The 15,571-nt window shown below is 33.7% G+C and overlaps 2 protein-coding genes across 2 annotated transcripts; one reads left to right on the top strand and one right to left on the bottom strand.

The window, feature by feature from the left end:
- Positions 1-268: 268 nt before the first annotated feature.
- LOC145636010 (meiotic drive suppressor JIEYAO-like) lies at positions 269-2,530 on the top strand. Its single transcript, XM_081687446.1, has 7 exons — positions 269-630; positions 708-792; positions 1,074-1,224; positions 1,309-1,475; positions 1,568-1,665; positions 1,793-1,836; positions 1,940-2,530. The coding sequence occupies exons 1-7, from the start codon at positions 269-271 to the stop codon at positions 2,041-2,043; spliced, it is 1,011 nt and encodes a 336-aa protein (XP_081543572.1). The 3' UTR covers positions 2,044-2,530.
- A 1,802-nt stretch (positions 2,531-4,332) lies between these two features.
- LOC145635869 (putative metal-nicotianamine transporter YSL7) lies at positions 4,333-11,602 on the bottom strand. Its single transcript, XM_081687243.1, has 7 exons — positions 11,099-11,602; positions 8,313-8,470; positions 7,832-7,929; positions 7,560-7,694; positions 7,207-7,396; positions 6,048-7,117; positions 4,333-5,121 (listed from the first exon to the last, which is right to left on the bottom strand). The coding sequence occupies exons 1-7, from the start codon at positions 11,478-11,480 to the stop codon at positions 5,010-5,012; spliced, it is 2,145 nt and encodes a 714-aa protein (XP_081543369.1). The 5' UTR covers positions 11,481-11,602; the 3' UTR covers positions 4,333-5,009.
- Positions 11,603-15,571: the final 3,969 nt, after the last annotated feature.

Genomic DNA, 15,571 nt, shown 5'->3' with positions numbered 1-15,571 from the left:
ATATTTTCGTATGCTAATTACTGCATTTGAATATATTTTTTATTGATTTTATAAGGTGTTTGTTTGTTGAAAAATCCACGAGAGTTTGGCTGTGTAGATAACTATAATATGGGTGTGAAATAGACACTGTTGAATATCAAATTTCTTTTCTTTTCTTTTGGTATAAGAATTTAGGTGACGAAAAATAGATTTGGAGGGAAAAATCTTATAGCTTTGTTGATTCTTGATTTGCTACTACTTTTGATTCTCTTTCCAGATGTCAATCGAGATGGATCATGAAAAGGTTTTGGATGAATTGGTATGCATACTTGACCGCGATGACAAAGAAAGTTTCGTGGAGTTTCTTCGTGCGCATCCAGAAATTATAGGAGATTATTTGGTGTCTATTTGTGCAAGAAGCTCATCCAAAAAATGTTTGACTACAATGGTCAATGAGGAGGCGTGCGAACAAATCCCTCAACTCAAGGGCTGGGCTAGAAGTATTCATACAGTTTCATGTTTCTTCCCTGACCCTGATGTTATTAGCATAATGCTCGAGCGAGGTGCTATTGTGGAATGCAACATTAAGCGTGATGTAGGTTTTCTTCAAAATTATGGGACTCCACTTTACCTTTTACTTGATCATTCTAGGTACCAACCTCCTAATTTAGTCATCCAATTTCAATTTTATGATCACGCGTTTCTGATCTCTTGTGCTCTTCCTGCAGTTGTGAAATGGATTTGCCTCTACAATCGTGGTCTGAAGGCGATTCTATCTTCAAACTTATAATATTACTTTGCTCCTGGGAATCGGTTGGTCTTTTGTTTTTGCTGTTTGGAAAATAATTAGCTTATTGTTACTAAATGAATATGACTTATTACCTTCGTTACATATTATTTGCAACAATTTGACATAAATTAGAGAGGAAAATGTCTAATCGTTGCAATAATATGTAACAGAGGTAGTATATGAGAATTGTGTCCAGCTTGCAACACATTTCGTTTCCTTATCATATGTTGTGACTGTATGTGTGTTTGGATGAATACTGGCTTGTGATGTATCTAATATTGTCCTGTTTATTTCTTCAACATAGAAAAAAAATTTGGACTCTGCAAGGCTGCTAGCTTGCCATACTGAGTCAATCAATGAAATTGCTTGGACCTTTCTTCATAATGGAAAATTGAAACAGTTGGCGGCTTTACTTTTGGTTGCTCGAGAGGAGGTTATGCGTCCAACTTGGACAGGTATGTTTACTTTCTAGCCATTTTGTCAGTATGTTTAGCTGCGTATATGTCATGTACAATTTCTTTTATGATTGTGTCAAATAGGGATGACAATTCAACAACACGTTACGAATGAAATTGATGGATTGGGTTCTGAAGTCGATTCTGACCATCAGTACAAGTCCATGCTTATGGATGCCCGTGTGCTGTTTGATGTTTTTGAAAGAGCTGGTGATGCCTTAAGCTTATATCATACCTCAATGGTTAAGCGAGTATGTTTAGAGGGAGTTCGTTCCAATCAATTAGTAAACCATCATCATTCATCAATATCAATTTTATGGTTCTCATCTCTTTTTTCTTTCAGATCCCTCCAGAGAAAGTGCTGATGGATGTTGCTGTGCTGCTTAAGAAAGCTGGTTTTTCCTTGCAATCTGCAGACCTTGACTTGCGAGATTGTTACAGGTTAAGAGTGTCATTGTTCTTTCTAATCTCTCTTTTTATCCTTTTGCTTTATTCATGTACAATTGTTTCCCACATTCACAATGTTTGTTGAGAAAACTTTGCTTTGCATCTAATATTGGGTTAACAGGGAACGTCGTGAGCTTTGGAAGGCAAACTTGTTTAAGCTATCAGGTAAGTCATAGTTTAAGTTTGACAATAAGGCGATTTATATCGGGGCATTATAATTGCAGGTGCAATTTTATTTTCCTGATTTTGTGATGCATTCTTGGAATAGATACTCCAAGTCTGGACAACAAATTTTTGCATCAGTTTCCAAGTTTTGGCATCGCACTTTGCAATCTTCGATCTGTAAGTAAAATGATGTTGGGAATCAAATAAACAACTTTCTACTGATAAATTTGTGAGATTTTATCTGTTGCATCATGTGACTGTAGGAAATCTTATTCCAACTTTTCTTATGCAAATTCTCCATTGTTCTTAAACATTGAATACATGTTGTTTGTTGCTGCCAGTTCTTAGCCTCGTGGTCTTTAGGTGTGCCGTGTGCAGCTTATGGGATGGATGGCTAGTTTTCCTAATAAGCGGTTTCAACCCAACATAATACACTTTAAGTGGTTGATAACTTTATGTTAACTAGTCTTTAGGCCCGTACAATGTACGGGGCTTGTTATTAGTTGGTTTTTTTGGGGGTATGGATTTAATAATTATTATGAAAGTAATCCACTCTTGAGCATGAACATGTCAAACTATTTTTAACAAACCCTTTGGTTTATTAGGGAAGAAAAGATGAGTGCATCATCTAATTTAGGGAAAATTTGTCCATGATTATTACATATGAAAACACATTTGTAGGTAATCTAATTAGATTTAAATTAATTCTACTGTAAGATAATCTAGCTGAAATTGGGAAATAAAATTAACACTCTATATTACATTAAATTGTAGATCATATTATTATTTAATATATGTCTGAAGTGACTATGGTTACATGGGATAGATGAGAATGAGATGTCATTCTTTGTCGTGTAGCATCAGCATTTCTGTTTTCTTTTTGCTATTTTTGCTGTTGACTCTCTTCTATTTCTGGGTTGCTGTCGTCTTTCCTGTGAATTAGTAATATTGGTATGAGTAAGGGGCTTTTTTAAACCAAGAAACTTTAATAATTCAAAAATACCATTTCCATGATTATGCATCACACACCAACAATTACTGAGTAGGGTACAATATTGCTAAATTGAAGATTTCTTAATAAGAGTATCACATACTTATTTCACAGAGGAGAAAGTGAAAAAAAAAATAGCAAAAGCAATATAATCTCAAAAGTTCAATAATATAATGATTCTGAAAAGAGAATTCATAGTATCATGGACTAACACTTTCAATTCCTTAATCTAATCTCCCTCTTTCATCAAGGTAATCCTTTTATTGTTCTTGACTTTCATCTAATAATTTTTTCACATGTTTTCAATTCAATAATTAGGCCCTTTCCTTTAATTTGTGGGGTTTTTCTTTTTTCAATCTTATATTACATCAACTAATTGTGGGTGTTAAGCCGTAATTTTGCAGCTATACACTTAGATTGAAAGGATACTTTGGTTGGTCATTGTTGGACAACTCATGATAAACTATAACCTGAATCGTATTAATTATGACTCACTATCAATCAAATTATGCCGAAACCGACATCTATTGGGAATATAGATTATGAAAGTAACATACGGAGAAGGAAAAACAAACCAAATTCAGATAAGCTAATGCAACTACACAATGTTGATTCCCCAAAAATGTTGATTCCCCAAATATGTTGAAGCTTAGACCAAATAGTAGATTAAAGTAGCCAAAGAGATTTACCTCTTGCAACAACCTTCAATTTGCATCTAGCTCTCTACAAAATCAAACAACAATTTATAAATCTTGTTAATTGCAGGTTGTCATATATAAATTCAACAAATCAACAAAATCAGAATAATAAGAATAATTATTTAAAAAAAAAAAAAAACCACAAGATGATAGAAACTCACCAAATGTGAAGGTATTTCTGCATATAGATTTGATGATGGAGGTACTATGTTGTAGAGAGTTAATATTGCATTGAGAGATTAGTGAATAAATACCCAAAAATCATCATTACCATTATTATAATTGTGGGCAAAATTTGTAACCGAAAACATGATAATTTAAGAAATTTAATTTGTGGGAATTGAAGAGGGGAGATGAAGAGGAAGAGTTATGGGTACAATTTGCCGATGAACATTGATCAGCAGCTAGGGGATTATGAAGAGGAAGAGTTGTGGGTTTGCAGATACTCCATATTATAAATCATTAATGTGTAATAAAAAGGTAATAAAGGTAGAAGATGATTAATTGATTATGTGTCTCAAACCAAAATAAAAAATTTTAAAAATAAAAAAGGGAAATGATTCTAACTTGAACAGGTGGAAGCCTGGAAGGTCATATTATTATTGATTGTAATATGGAATATGGAAGGTGCTTTAGTGCGACAAGATTAATATTTTTATGTATTGTTATTACTAGTATTATTATTATTATTATTATTGGTTTTTAAAAAAAATGTAGTATCAAAAAATAATAATATTAATATTATTATGTATTGTTATTATTATTGGTTTTAAAAAAAATGTAATATTAATATTATTTATTTTTAACTTTTAATTCTTAATCCTTTTAATACTAATATGAATATATATATATAAATAAATGAATATATGAATTGAAAAGAGAATAATATTGAACATGTGGCACATTTGATTGGAATAGTGAACATGTGGCACATTGAATTAGAATAGCGAACACTTGACACATTGGATTGGAGAAGTGAACATAGAATGAAGACATGTGTGTATCATGGTTAGAGTTTTTAAATACTAAGTTATTACTAGTATTATTATTATTATTATTATTATTATTATTATTATTATTATTATTATTATTATTATTATTGGTTTTTAAAAAAATGTAGTATCAAAAAATAATAATATTAATATTATTATGTATTGTTATTATTATTGGTTTTAAAAAAAATGTAGTATTAATATTATTTATTTTTAACTTTTAATTCTTAATCCTTTTAATACTAATATGAATATATATATAAATAAATGAATATATGAATTGAAAAGAGAATAATATTGAACATGTGGCACATTTGATTGGAATAGTGAACATGTGGCACATTGAATTAGAATAGTGAACACTTGACACATTGGATTGGAGAAGTGAACATAGGATGAAGACATGTGTGTATCATGGTTAGAGTTTTTAAATACTAAGTATAGATATAGATTATTACTAGTATTACTATCATTTATGTTTTATCTATTAGATTATGCTTTTTGAACTTTTACATTAAATCTGAACACTATAAATTTGCCAAAAATCAAAATAGAGAATGCACCCTTAATCCAACCAACAAAGGAACTGTGACGAGTATTCTGGGTCATGGCTAAAACCAAAAGTCACCTGAACTTGAGATCACCAGACCCAAAATCGATCCGCCTGATTGTTTTGCCAACCCTTAACTGTTGTGTGAAATGCTAATATAGATAATCATACATTCGAAAAAAAAAAAAATGGTTGTCAACTGTCAAGTCTTGAGGAAAACTCCTCTGCAAATTTCCTTTACATTTTTCTTTTGTTGGTCATGCATAATTGAAAGCTTGTGCGTTGTCAGGCCCACTGGGATCCTTTGCTCGCTAGGCTCACTTCAAGGGAAGTTCTAAACTTATGTCCATCTGTCCCAGCATCGCGGTTGCTTAGCACAGCAGCTGGTTCAAACTTACCTCGTAAGAATTACCTGGCTTATGTTGCATTGAAGCTGAGGAGAGGGATCAGATATCTGTGATAGTAATTTTATTCTACTTTAAAGTGGTGCTTGTGTAGCTAACTACTAGCTTTTTAAGGGTTTCCAAGTGTTTAATGGTTTGAACGCCAATAATGATAAAAACTGTGGAGATATAGCTATAAATTTACCCTTATTTCTAGTTGTATCTTTAACTTTATGTTGTAGTTGGCCAATATGGATCTATGCTAAAAGTATTTTTATTGTATGAATTTCATATTTAAGCTTCTACATAGTATCTTTACCTTGTAACTGCTGTAAAATTAGCAATTTTTTTTTAGGCTCTAATTTTCTCCCTTTTCACATGTTTCTTACAAAATTGTATGAAAATTCACCTATGATCGATCTTTATTAATATAGGGAAGAAAAAGTAGGGACGATATTGTTGAATTGTACTGGATTCATGCATTAACAATAAAATAGCAACCCAAATATACAATTTTTGCGTCACTAGGAAATTAAATCCACACACTAATAGTCTATGTTCATATCATTAGCTTGATTTCTTCCAACTTAGCTAGATTTGCTAGATTCGAACTTCATGCAGAGTGGAGGATTTACACCAGCCAAAGCAAGTATTGCACTAGGCAAACTCCATATACCATCACCACAAATCAACCCGGAAGCAACTGCAGGCGCGAACATATCAGCCTTAGCCTTATTGTTGTACTCCCACACGAAGAGTATCAAGCTACCAACACACATGTCAATAGCAAAGTAGCCTCCAATGTAGAATGGTATAGCCATGGCCATCGGAATTGGTATAAACTTCGAGTATTTCTCACCTACCACGTCTTTTAGTCCATTTATAACAATTGCAACAACGAAAAATATTATGCATAGCAAGAGACAATGTTTAGGCAACGAACTCACTCCTTCAACTCCAAGAAGAGCTATGTTTCGATATAAGGATGCAAATGGTGCCGGATATGTGGTCTTTGGCAATCCAAGATCAGGGTAAGCCATGTAGAAAATCCAGAAGACACACGGTGATATGATACAGCCCATTGCAGTCCCTGCTATTTGGCTCACAAACATTGATCGAGGTGAGGCTAGTGTCATGTAACCTGTTTTAAAGTCTTGTGTAAGGTCTGATGCTGTTGAGACGATATTCATCATAACACCACAGGCCGCGAGCCCTGCAACAATCCCACCATGAGAAGCACCGGCCCATCCACCAATCGTGAAGATTGCTAACTTTCCGTAAGTAGATGCCAAGGACCAGTCAGTTAGGCCACAACCATATGCGTTACAAAAAGCTAAAATTGGTGCAACAATGTACATGACTAAGATATGGTACCACTTGAGTGGATGGATGATCTTTGGAAGTGCACTCATGGCAATTATAGCAATGGCGACGTAACCAGCTGCTGCAAACCAATTTGGGATGCTGTCCTTGAGGAAATATTGAGTTCTTCGTTGGTCATCGAATGATTCAGGGGAGACTTCAGGGGTCTTATGTTCGTTAGAGGGGAGGATTGCGCCGGAGTTCTTTGCCTTGTACTGCTTGTACAAGCCTGACATTGATCTATAGAAGATTTTAACAAAATTGTATAGTCCATCAGCCAAAATTATGGCTATTGCAATAAAAATCTGCAATCAAAAGATTAGATATTATAAATTATTTTTTGTTTATCATCAATTCTCATTGAAAATACAATAATCAAACATAAACTTTATACCTTGTAGCCCTGCAAGCCATGAAGGCTGGTGTCTGCAAGGGTGTCGTCGAACCAATGTCCTTTTTGTTTCGCTATAAGAGGCCACATGATACCATATGATATAATTGCTCCCAGTAGCAAAGATATGTTAACAATGTAAGGGCATATCATACCCACACCAACATACGTTGCAGAAAAATCGAAGTAAAACCTGCAGTACATACATTGTAGTTAGGACGGTCTTCTCTCAAAACTAAATTGATCTGTTCATGTAAGGTATGTATAATAGCTGTAAGGGAGGCTAGTAAACATGACATTTATCAGTTTAGCATGAAAACTAAATAAATAGTAGAAGATTTTCATGTAACACATACTTTTGATCATAGGCTTTTAGGCCAAAAGTTGGGAAATTCACAAATCCGCAATCATCACCTCCTGCAAAGAACCATTGGAAAAAACCCCACAAGAAGCTGAAAGAGAAGAATTTGCCTAAAATCTTCACCTTTTTCCTATAGTTAAAAAATAACAAGTTAAAGAACAAATGTTAGCCAATATCAGAATGACTCGACTCGATTCGATTCGATTCACCCCATTAATGAATTACAATGGAATCAAGTATTCAAGCTAATAAGAATGTAAAGCTTACTTGGCTATAATGGCACCTTCTGGAGTGTGAAAGCTATTGATGAGATGAGCAGTAGCAGTCCCACTTGGGTAAATGAGTTTGTAGTCGATAATCATAATCTAAGCATCCATGTTTTAAAGCATATATAGATTATTATGTGCAATATGATACGATACAATCACGAATTAAATCAAGTATTGACTCCATTCTTTTTTTATAAATCCGTCAAAAAATAAATATACTTTTAATGAAATAAATAAACGTATTTTAAAAGGGAAAGAGATAGGATAGGAAATATGGAGCTCTGATTTCCCTCCAAATCACTCCAATTTTGAAGGGATGGTATCTACTAGAGAGCGAGGGAGGGAATTCAAGGAACTTCTCCCTCCTCGCTCTCCCTCCTCTTTAACCAAACAAAGGAACTCAGCTCTCCTCCTTCCCCTCTTTTGGTCCATTTACTTCTATTCAAACAAAGTGTTCGTTAATAAAATTGAATACGTACCTTACGAAGGGGAACAACAGAAAGAAGTCCAATAAAGCTAACAATAAAGATGAAGCCAATCATCCATCCAAGAGAAGGATTCTTGGTGTCATGTAAAGAGCCATCTCCCAACTTTGCAATTCTATCACTCATCCCAAGAACGTAACTTGCCGCACCTCCTGCTCAATATCAATAATTTATTCCTTGATTACATAGTTTAATTTACACATACAAGTAAAAGGCGAAATCATTGATGCATAATCAATCTAATTGTACAATGACTAGTCTAATATAGTGTAACACCAGTATAATGACTAGTCTAATAGAGTTCAACCCCTCGACACAAGCAAGTTGAGAGAGAGTTCATTCCACCAGATCAAGTAAGAGTTCATCCCAAAACTATAGGTCAATAAGACTATAAGAGTAACATTATAGATCGTTACACTATTATTGTCAAAGTGAGACGCTAATATACGTTGTTTGGAAGTGTTACATAATAATTCTACACTGACTTTGTGAGGCTACATAACTTAGAGCCATGTTCGTGTGCACGTCCAGTGTGTTACTTTATTTTTCTAATTGGTTTATTGGTTGATATAATTATTATGTTCCGTCGTAATTATCCAAATTGTAATAATACATGATTACATAAGTGAAATAAATCATGTCATAGAAGATTTGGATTCCATACTTGCTGGTCGATTTCACATTTGTTGCTACTTCTAGTTCAATATATTCAGCTTGGCTATAGCCTCTTAACAAAAAAATAAAAACAAAATGAAATCAATTATTGTTTATTTGCATATGTAATTCATTCCACATTTTTCCTACTAAAACTATTTAATAATCTACTTTAGTTATTTATTTATTTTATTTTTTTAATTTTTTTTTTTAATTTTTTAATTTTTATTTTTTTTTAATTTTTTTTAATTTTTTTTTGTGGTTTGGTTTGGTATATTAAAAATCTCTTTAATTGACTGATGACATAGTTGCATACCATCTCAAATTTATTGGCGTATCATTATACAATGGAAAACAACTGTGAACTGTGAAATACTGAAATCCAATTAGAAAGAATAATTTTGGTACACGTTTTTGTTTTTTTTTTTTTTTTTTTGGTAATTTCAATATTCTTTTAAGAGAGCAAAAGCTGTAAGATAAGCTTAACTCTTGTATTTTAGGGTGTTAATGAGTTATATCAAAGCAAACCCGGTTTAGATGAAAGTAATTGAAAAACTTACTTCCAATTTACAAAAACAAAAACTTTAATTACACTTTAATACGTAAAATTTTAAACTCAAGGTTTGAAAGTCCCCAACAAATTGCTTATTTTGGCAATAAGAAAATATATGCCCATAATCAAACATGAGTAAATAATTGGAAAATACAACAAATGGTGCACTGTACATGGCTAAAACCAAAAACTCCATATGGAATTGCTTATTCTGTACGAAATCAAATTATTTCTAAATAGAAATTTACTATACTTAAATTGAAAAAAGATTTGATACTCATTTAAAAGAGGAAAATGAGTACGCGATGATCCTTCTTATGATGGAAACACCTAAATCACGCGGTGTCATTAATGGCACAATAAGGTATGACAACAAAACTTAATCCAAGTCCTTATGTAGTTATGTGAGTGTAATAGTCAATTTTGGAAAATTCCAACAAACACAAGACTCCCAAACACTCCATAGTCCATACGTTACAAATTAAAATCCATACAAAATGAAGTAGATTAATCTTCAACTCATGTTTTAAATTCATAGAAAATGTCCTTCAATCCTTGTTTGAACGCATTAATTGATTTCTTGGTGTACAATGTTGAACAAAATGTATTTGACCATACTTAGGTGTAATGTTCAATATTTGGGGACATTTTGAGGTTTATGGCCCCTAATATTTTCCCTTCATACATTCTCAATCGTTAATATAAGAAATTAACTACAAAAATCATTCTCTTTGGTCTTTACAAAGAGTATTCTTGATGAGTTGACCCGTCATATCATAGGATCAGTTATCTCAGCAAACCACACAAAAAATGAACATTATTTCAAAACATAAATAATCCTTCTTGATATTAATTTTAATTTTTCTTATTATATGTTCCCTCCATAAATATTGAAAAATTATTAAAAATTAATATTCAAAAGGAGACTAATTAAAGACCAATACAAATTTTTATATGTGGTTGATCAATTAATCTCTGATCGATTAAGGTCTGTTCACTTCACTTTAAAAATATAATATTCAGTAAAAATAATCTCAGTTCAACAAAAATAATTTTTGTTCAGTAAAAATAATTTCAGTTCAGTAAAAATCAGTAAATGTAAAGAAGAAATATAATAGAGATTCAACAAAAATAATTTCAGTTCAGCAAAAATAATTTCAGTTTAGTAAAAATAATTTAAGCTTTTTAGTTCTGTTTCAAAAATAATAATTTTAGTTCACTAAAAATAATTTCTGTTCAGCAAAAATAAGGTGAAGTGAACGGAGCCTAACTCTTGAATAAGTAATCCCTGTCCGACCGATTAATAAAATAAGTACCCAATCACACAGAAAACGCGCTCATCAATCAATGATGAATTTCTACTAAAACAATCTTTGTACATAATTATCACTAAATTATTAGATACCATTTGAATTGAAATTTATACATAATTAAAAAAGAATTAAGGACTAATTGAGAAATTGCATCAAACCAATCAGCCATTAAGTTAACAAACGTAATTAATTAATATCAAACCAATAAAAATCAGAATTACTCAAGAACAATTTACGCCGGTAAAAATTGAAGAACTCACCAGAAAAGGCGATACCGGAGGATGCAACAACACAAGTCTGAATAACAGTATTCTCTTGACGAGTAAAAGGTTGTTTAAGATAACCAGATTTCTCAAGCAACTTTGTCCACGTCTTAACAAAGAAGAAACCCAACAATCCAGCCGAAACATTCAACGATGGTATAATCCCGGTTGTAAGGTTGAGTTTCATTACAATGAATGTAAAAAGAATGCTCAACACGAAGCTTACGACGAATGCTCGAATCGTTAGCTGTTGTTTCCATGGTGGTACCACGGTTCCTTCGAAAGTCTTCTCTACGGAGGTTATTAGGGTTGTGTTTGTTGTCGAATTGTCGATTTCGAACGTCGTTACAGCTGATTTGTTTTCTCTATCAGGATCCATTATTGTAAGGGTTTAAGGGATTAAGGTTGTTTATTTGTTTTGAGAATGGGAAATGAGACAATGTATGTATGTATGAAGTTGTAATAGAGTATCTATTAATAGTGAATCAAATCAAATGAAATCATTTAGGTCCTATTTTAATATGGGAGTTTTTGATACATTTGATTCATTTCTATGTATGTATTCTTTGACTGTTGACAGCTTGCTACTAGGCCAAGTAAAGCCAATGGTGTGAACTTATTAATTACCCCAAAGTCTCCCATTATTTGTTGTTTATGCATTAGTTTCTACGTAATTTAATGTACACATTTAATTTTGAATACTTGCCAGGATTTTCCACCTAGGAGGACGGACTAAAGGTGACGTACATTCTATAAATAAATTAACCTTTTAATCATACAAAAATTGTACGGACTATGCTTAATACTTATAAGTTTTACAACCTGGAAATCCAAATTTCTTAGTTATACAGTCCAAAAATTGAAAAAAAAAAAAAACAAAAAAAAAGCATATTTACAATTACAACTTCACCTTCAAATCTTCATTTTTTTTTTTTTTGAAAGTGATATACAATCAAATTTATCAAATAATTCATAATTGTGATTTCTATTTGATAAGTGTTTTATTTGTCCACTTATCATGGCTTTCTAAACACAATTTAGTACTCTTTCCCCTACTCTAATCCCTTTTTCTAACTCCTCTTGTGCTAATTTGCATCTTTTGGCTTCCCCGTTTCTTTTTATGTGTGTGCTCGTGCTTGTAGGTACGATGAAAAATGGGCTAAATAGCATAAGCATGAAGAAATACTCTTTGGAAGCAAAGGAAAGCAGGAGCGGGCGGGCGCTCCTACCTGAACTGCCATATTCTGCCTCCCCGGGCGTGCACCTATATAGGAGCGGGCGCTCCTCCCTGTTTTCCTACAAACTGCCTCAAATTGCTGCAGGAGGAGAGGGCGCGCAAGAGCCAGGAGAGGGCGCTCCAGCCTGAGGAGCGGGCGCTCCTCTATGTAGGAGCGGGCGCTCCTACATGCAGACCCGACTTTTTGGGCGGATCTTACAATGTTATTTCGGGGTGTATAAATACGACCCTTGGCTTCAGTTTTCTGGATGATCTTCTTCCCCTTTTAGTTTTCTTAGGTCCTTAGTTTCTCTCAACCCTCATTAATTAGCTTAGAACTTCTCAACTCAATCATTGTAGTAGATTAATTGAAGATTGTTCTCTTGAATTCAACAATTTCTCAACTTTGAAGCATTTTAAGTAATCTATTTCCTCTATCTCTTGCTCTTAATATTTAATTTTAATTGTTTTGAGTTGATAATTTGAAGTATGAGGTAAATGCTATAAACATGATTAATTCAAAATTAGATGCTTTATCTTCTAAGTTTGATCAATTGCAATCCTCTTCTCTATCCCCTTCCCCACGCCAAAATTTGCATGCATCTAGTTCTTTAAACGATAACATGTCAATACAAATGATGTCTTGTGATGCTTGTGGAAGTGATGATCATGTGACTTCGGAATGCTATTTGTTAAATGATTCATGCTCCCCTTCCCCTTCCATGGAACAAGTAAATGCAATCAACAATGGTCAAACCAATCCTAGGTATGACCCTTATTCCAACACCTACAATGAGGGATGGAAACATCACCCAAACTTTGGTTGAATTGGAAAGGGGGTCAAACCCAAGGAAATGGTCAAGGTCAATATAGTGGCCAAAGGAATGTTCAAAATAATCAAGGAAACTATAGGAACCAAGGTAATGGTAACTATGTGTCAAACAACCAAGTTAATCAACAAAATAACAATAGGTATCACCAAAGAGGTTAATATTCGTCTAATCATAACCCACCCGGTTTTAATGGAGGAAATAGACCTACTGACAGGGTAAAGTCGTATCCCCTAATCAAAAATAATTACCTAATTCACTAACTAAAGTAGATAGGGAAGTAGGGTCGATCTCCACAGGGAAACAAGTCTTTTTACTCCTAATTAAATATTATAATCTAAATTATTTAAGTAACCAATATTAAAAGTTGAATATGAAACTAAACTAAAAAGAGTAGGAAAAGGGAGAAAATAATATATAAAAGGATCTAGGGCATAGGTTCACCAATAAATAATACTCCGGGGCAAAATAGGGTAATCAGTCATTGACATTGCATAAATAACATGATTAACAGGCTCTCGCAATTTATTAACCAACATAGACCTAACAGGCTCTCGCAATTTACTAGATCTAAGTTCTTATTGAAAATAGCCTTTAATATCAAATTAACATCTGCTCGATTCATCAATTTAATATTGCTATACTTTTACAAGCCGCAATTGTAAAACATTAAAACAATCCAATAAGAAATCATCATGCAATACCAACAATCAATAATAGTCAATCATCAATGCATCAATTAACCAGATTGTAAAGGGCTCTCGCTACTTATTACAATCACACAATTAATTTATCGGTATTAAATCTCATCTCTCGAATCTTGACTTAACCATTTATAAATTAACTTGCCTATTGAAACTAGACCTAAACATTAATTCTCATCTCTCGATTCTTGAATCAATATTGTCAAACTCATGCATAAAAGATAGGCTTAATCTAGTCACAGAGCATTAAATCAATCAATAGGAAATTAATCTAGCATTGATAATTAACAACAATAAATTACCCCTTCATATTATTTATTAGATCCCCATAAACCCTAGAAATTAAACTACTCACACATAATTAAATATAAACTAAGCAAAGCAATAAAATAAATCATGATCAAAGGAATAAAATAAATAACTAAGATTAAGGGAAGAGAAATCGTCACCAAAGTAAATCTGGAATTAATCAAAGAAATAAGAACAAAGGTTTAGAGAGAGATTAAGAGAGAGAAAACTAAGTAGAGAGAGAAAGTCTAAGAGAAAGGATTAAGAGAAGAAGAAGTCGTACTAAAATCGTATTACGGAGGAGTATTTATACTCCGTACAAAAATCCTAAACTAAAACAAATTAAAACGACTCTAATTGTTTCCTAAATAAACACGCGCCCGATCGGGCGAGGCACCGCCCGATCGGGCGCGCCTTTTTTCACCTCTAATAACAATCTCGCGCCCGGCCGGGCGCGTCACCGGGCGCTCCTCCCGCCCGGCCGGGCGCGCCTCCGGGCGCCAGCCTTTTTGGCCGGGCGGATCATTTGGGCCAATATTTGGAGTTCAATTGGGCTCCAATTCTTCAGGCCAATCTGGGTTTCCTCTTTGGGTCTTGAATACTCGGTCCAAACGCCCCGGTATCACCTCTACCGAGCCCTTAATCACCGGTTCGATGGCTCCAACCGGCCCTGGGCTATAAAATCTGGTCGTGCTTCTCCAGTGCTCGTGATTGCTCCTAAATATCCCGGGAAAATACTCCAAAAGCATAAATCCCTGCAAAAGTCAACCAAATCTACGAAAACACTAGAAAACACCAATTAGTAATAAAAGTGGCTCTAAAGAGCCAAAAACACTACTAATTATGACCAAGGGACGGGGGTAAAATACTATATAAAATGGATACATCACCTACCCTTGCTCCTATCCCTCAACCTCCTCTCCAACTTCAAGCTCCCCCTCCTAAGTCAAGTCTAGAAACAACAATGGAAAAATTTGTTAATGCTCAAACCAAGAAAACCAATGACTTAGAGGAGTCTATCAAGCAAGTGCAAGTCCACAATAAGATGCTAGAAACTCAATTAACTCAATTAGTTAATGCACTTAAAAGTAACAATTCTAGCACCTCTTCTCCTAGTCAAGAAGAACATTGTAAGGCAATCATGACTAGATGTGGGACTAGCATAGATGAAACTCCACCCATGAGCTTGCAAAAACAGAGTGAGAATGAGGAGGTTAGAGAAGAAAAACAATGTGAGGATGAGATGGTTGTCATGAGTAAGTCCACCACGGTGAGCTTAACCGAAAATTGTAGTGCAATTATCAAAAACCACTATCCCACTAAACTAAAAGATCCCGGAAGTTTCTCTATTCCTTGCTCTATTAAGAACATTTCCTTTGAGAATGCCATATGTGATCTAGGAGCTAGTGTGAGTTTGATGCCTTTTTCGGTT

This window comes from Chenopodium album, chromosome 6 (genome assembly GCF_948465745.1).
Source record: "Chenopodium album chromosome 6, dcCheAlbu1.1, whole genome shotgun sequence".
Lineage (NCBI taxonomy): Eukaryota > Viridiplantae > Streptophyta > Magnoliopsida > Caryophyllales > Amaranthaceae > Chenopodium > Chenopodium album.
This window is presented reverse-complemented; position numbering and strand designations above follow the sequence as displayed.

Excerpts from the sequence above, each read along its gene's own strand:
- LOC145636010 (XM_081687446.1), top strand. The coding sequence starts at position 269 with ATGGATCATGAAAAGGTTTTGGATGAATTGGTATGCATACTTGACCGC. Across the intron at positions 631-707 it reads CTTTTACTTGATCATTCTAG|TTGTGAAATGGATTTGCCTC; the intron begins GTACCAACCTCC and ends CTCTTCCTGCAG. Across the intron at positions 1,666-1,792 it reads GACTTGCGAGATTGTTACAG|GGAACGTCGTGAGCTTTGGA; the intron begins GTTAAGAGTGTC and ends TTGGGTTAACAG.
- LOC145635869 (XM_081687243.1), bottom strand. The coding sequence starts at position 11,480 with ATGGATCCTGATAGAGAAAACAAATCAGCTGTAACGACGTTCGAAATC. Across the intron at positions 8,471-11,098 it reads CTCCGGTATCGCCTTTTCTG|GAGGTGCGGCAAGTTACGTT; the intron begins GTGAGTTCTTCA and ends GATATTGAGCAG. Across the intron at positions 7,695-7,831 it reads GAAGGTGCCATTATAGCCAA|GAAAAAGGTGAAGATTTTAG; the intron begins GTAAGCTTTACA and ends TTTTAACTATAG.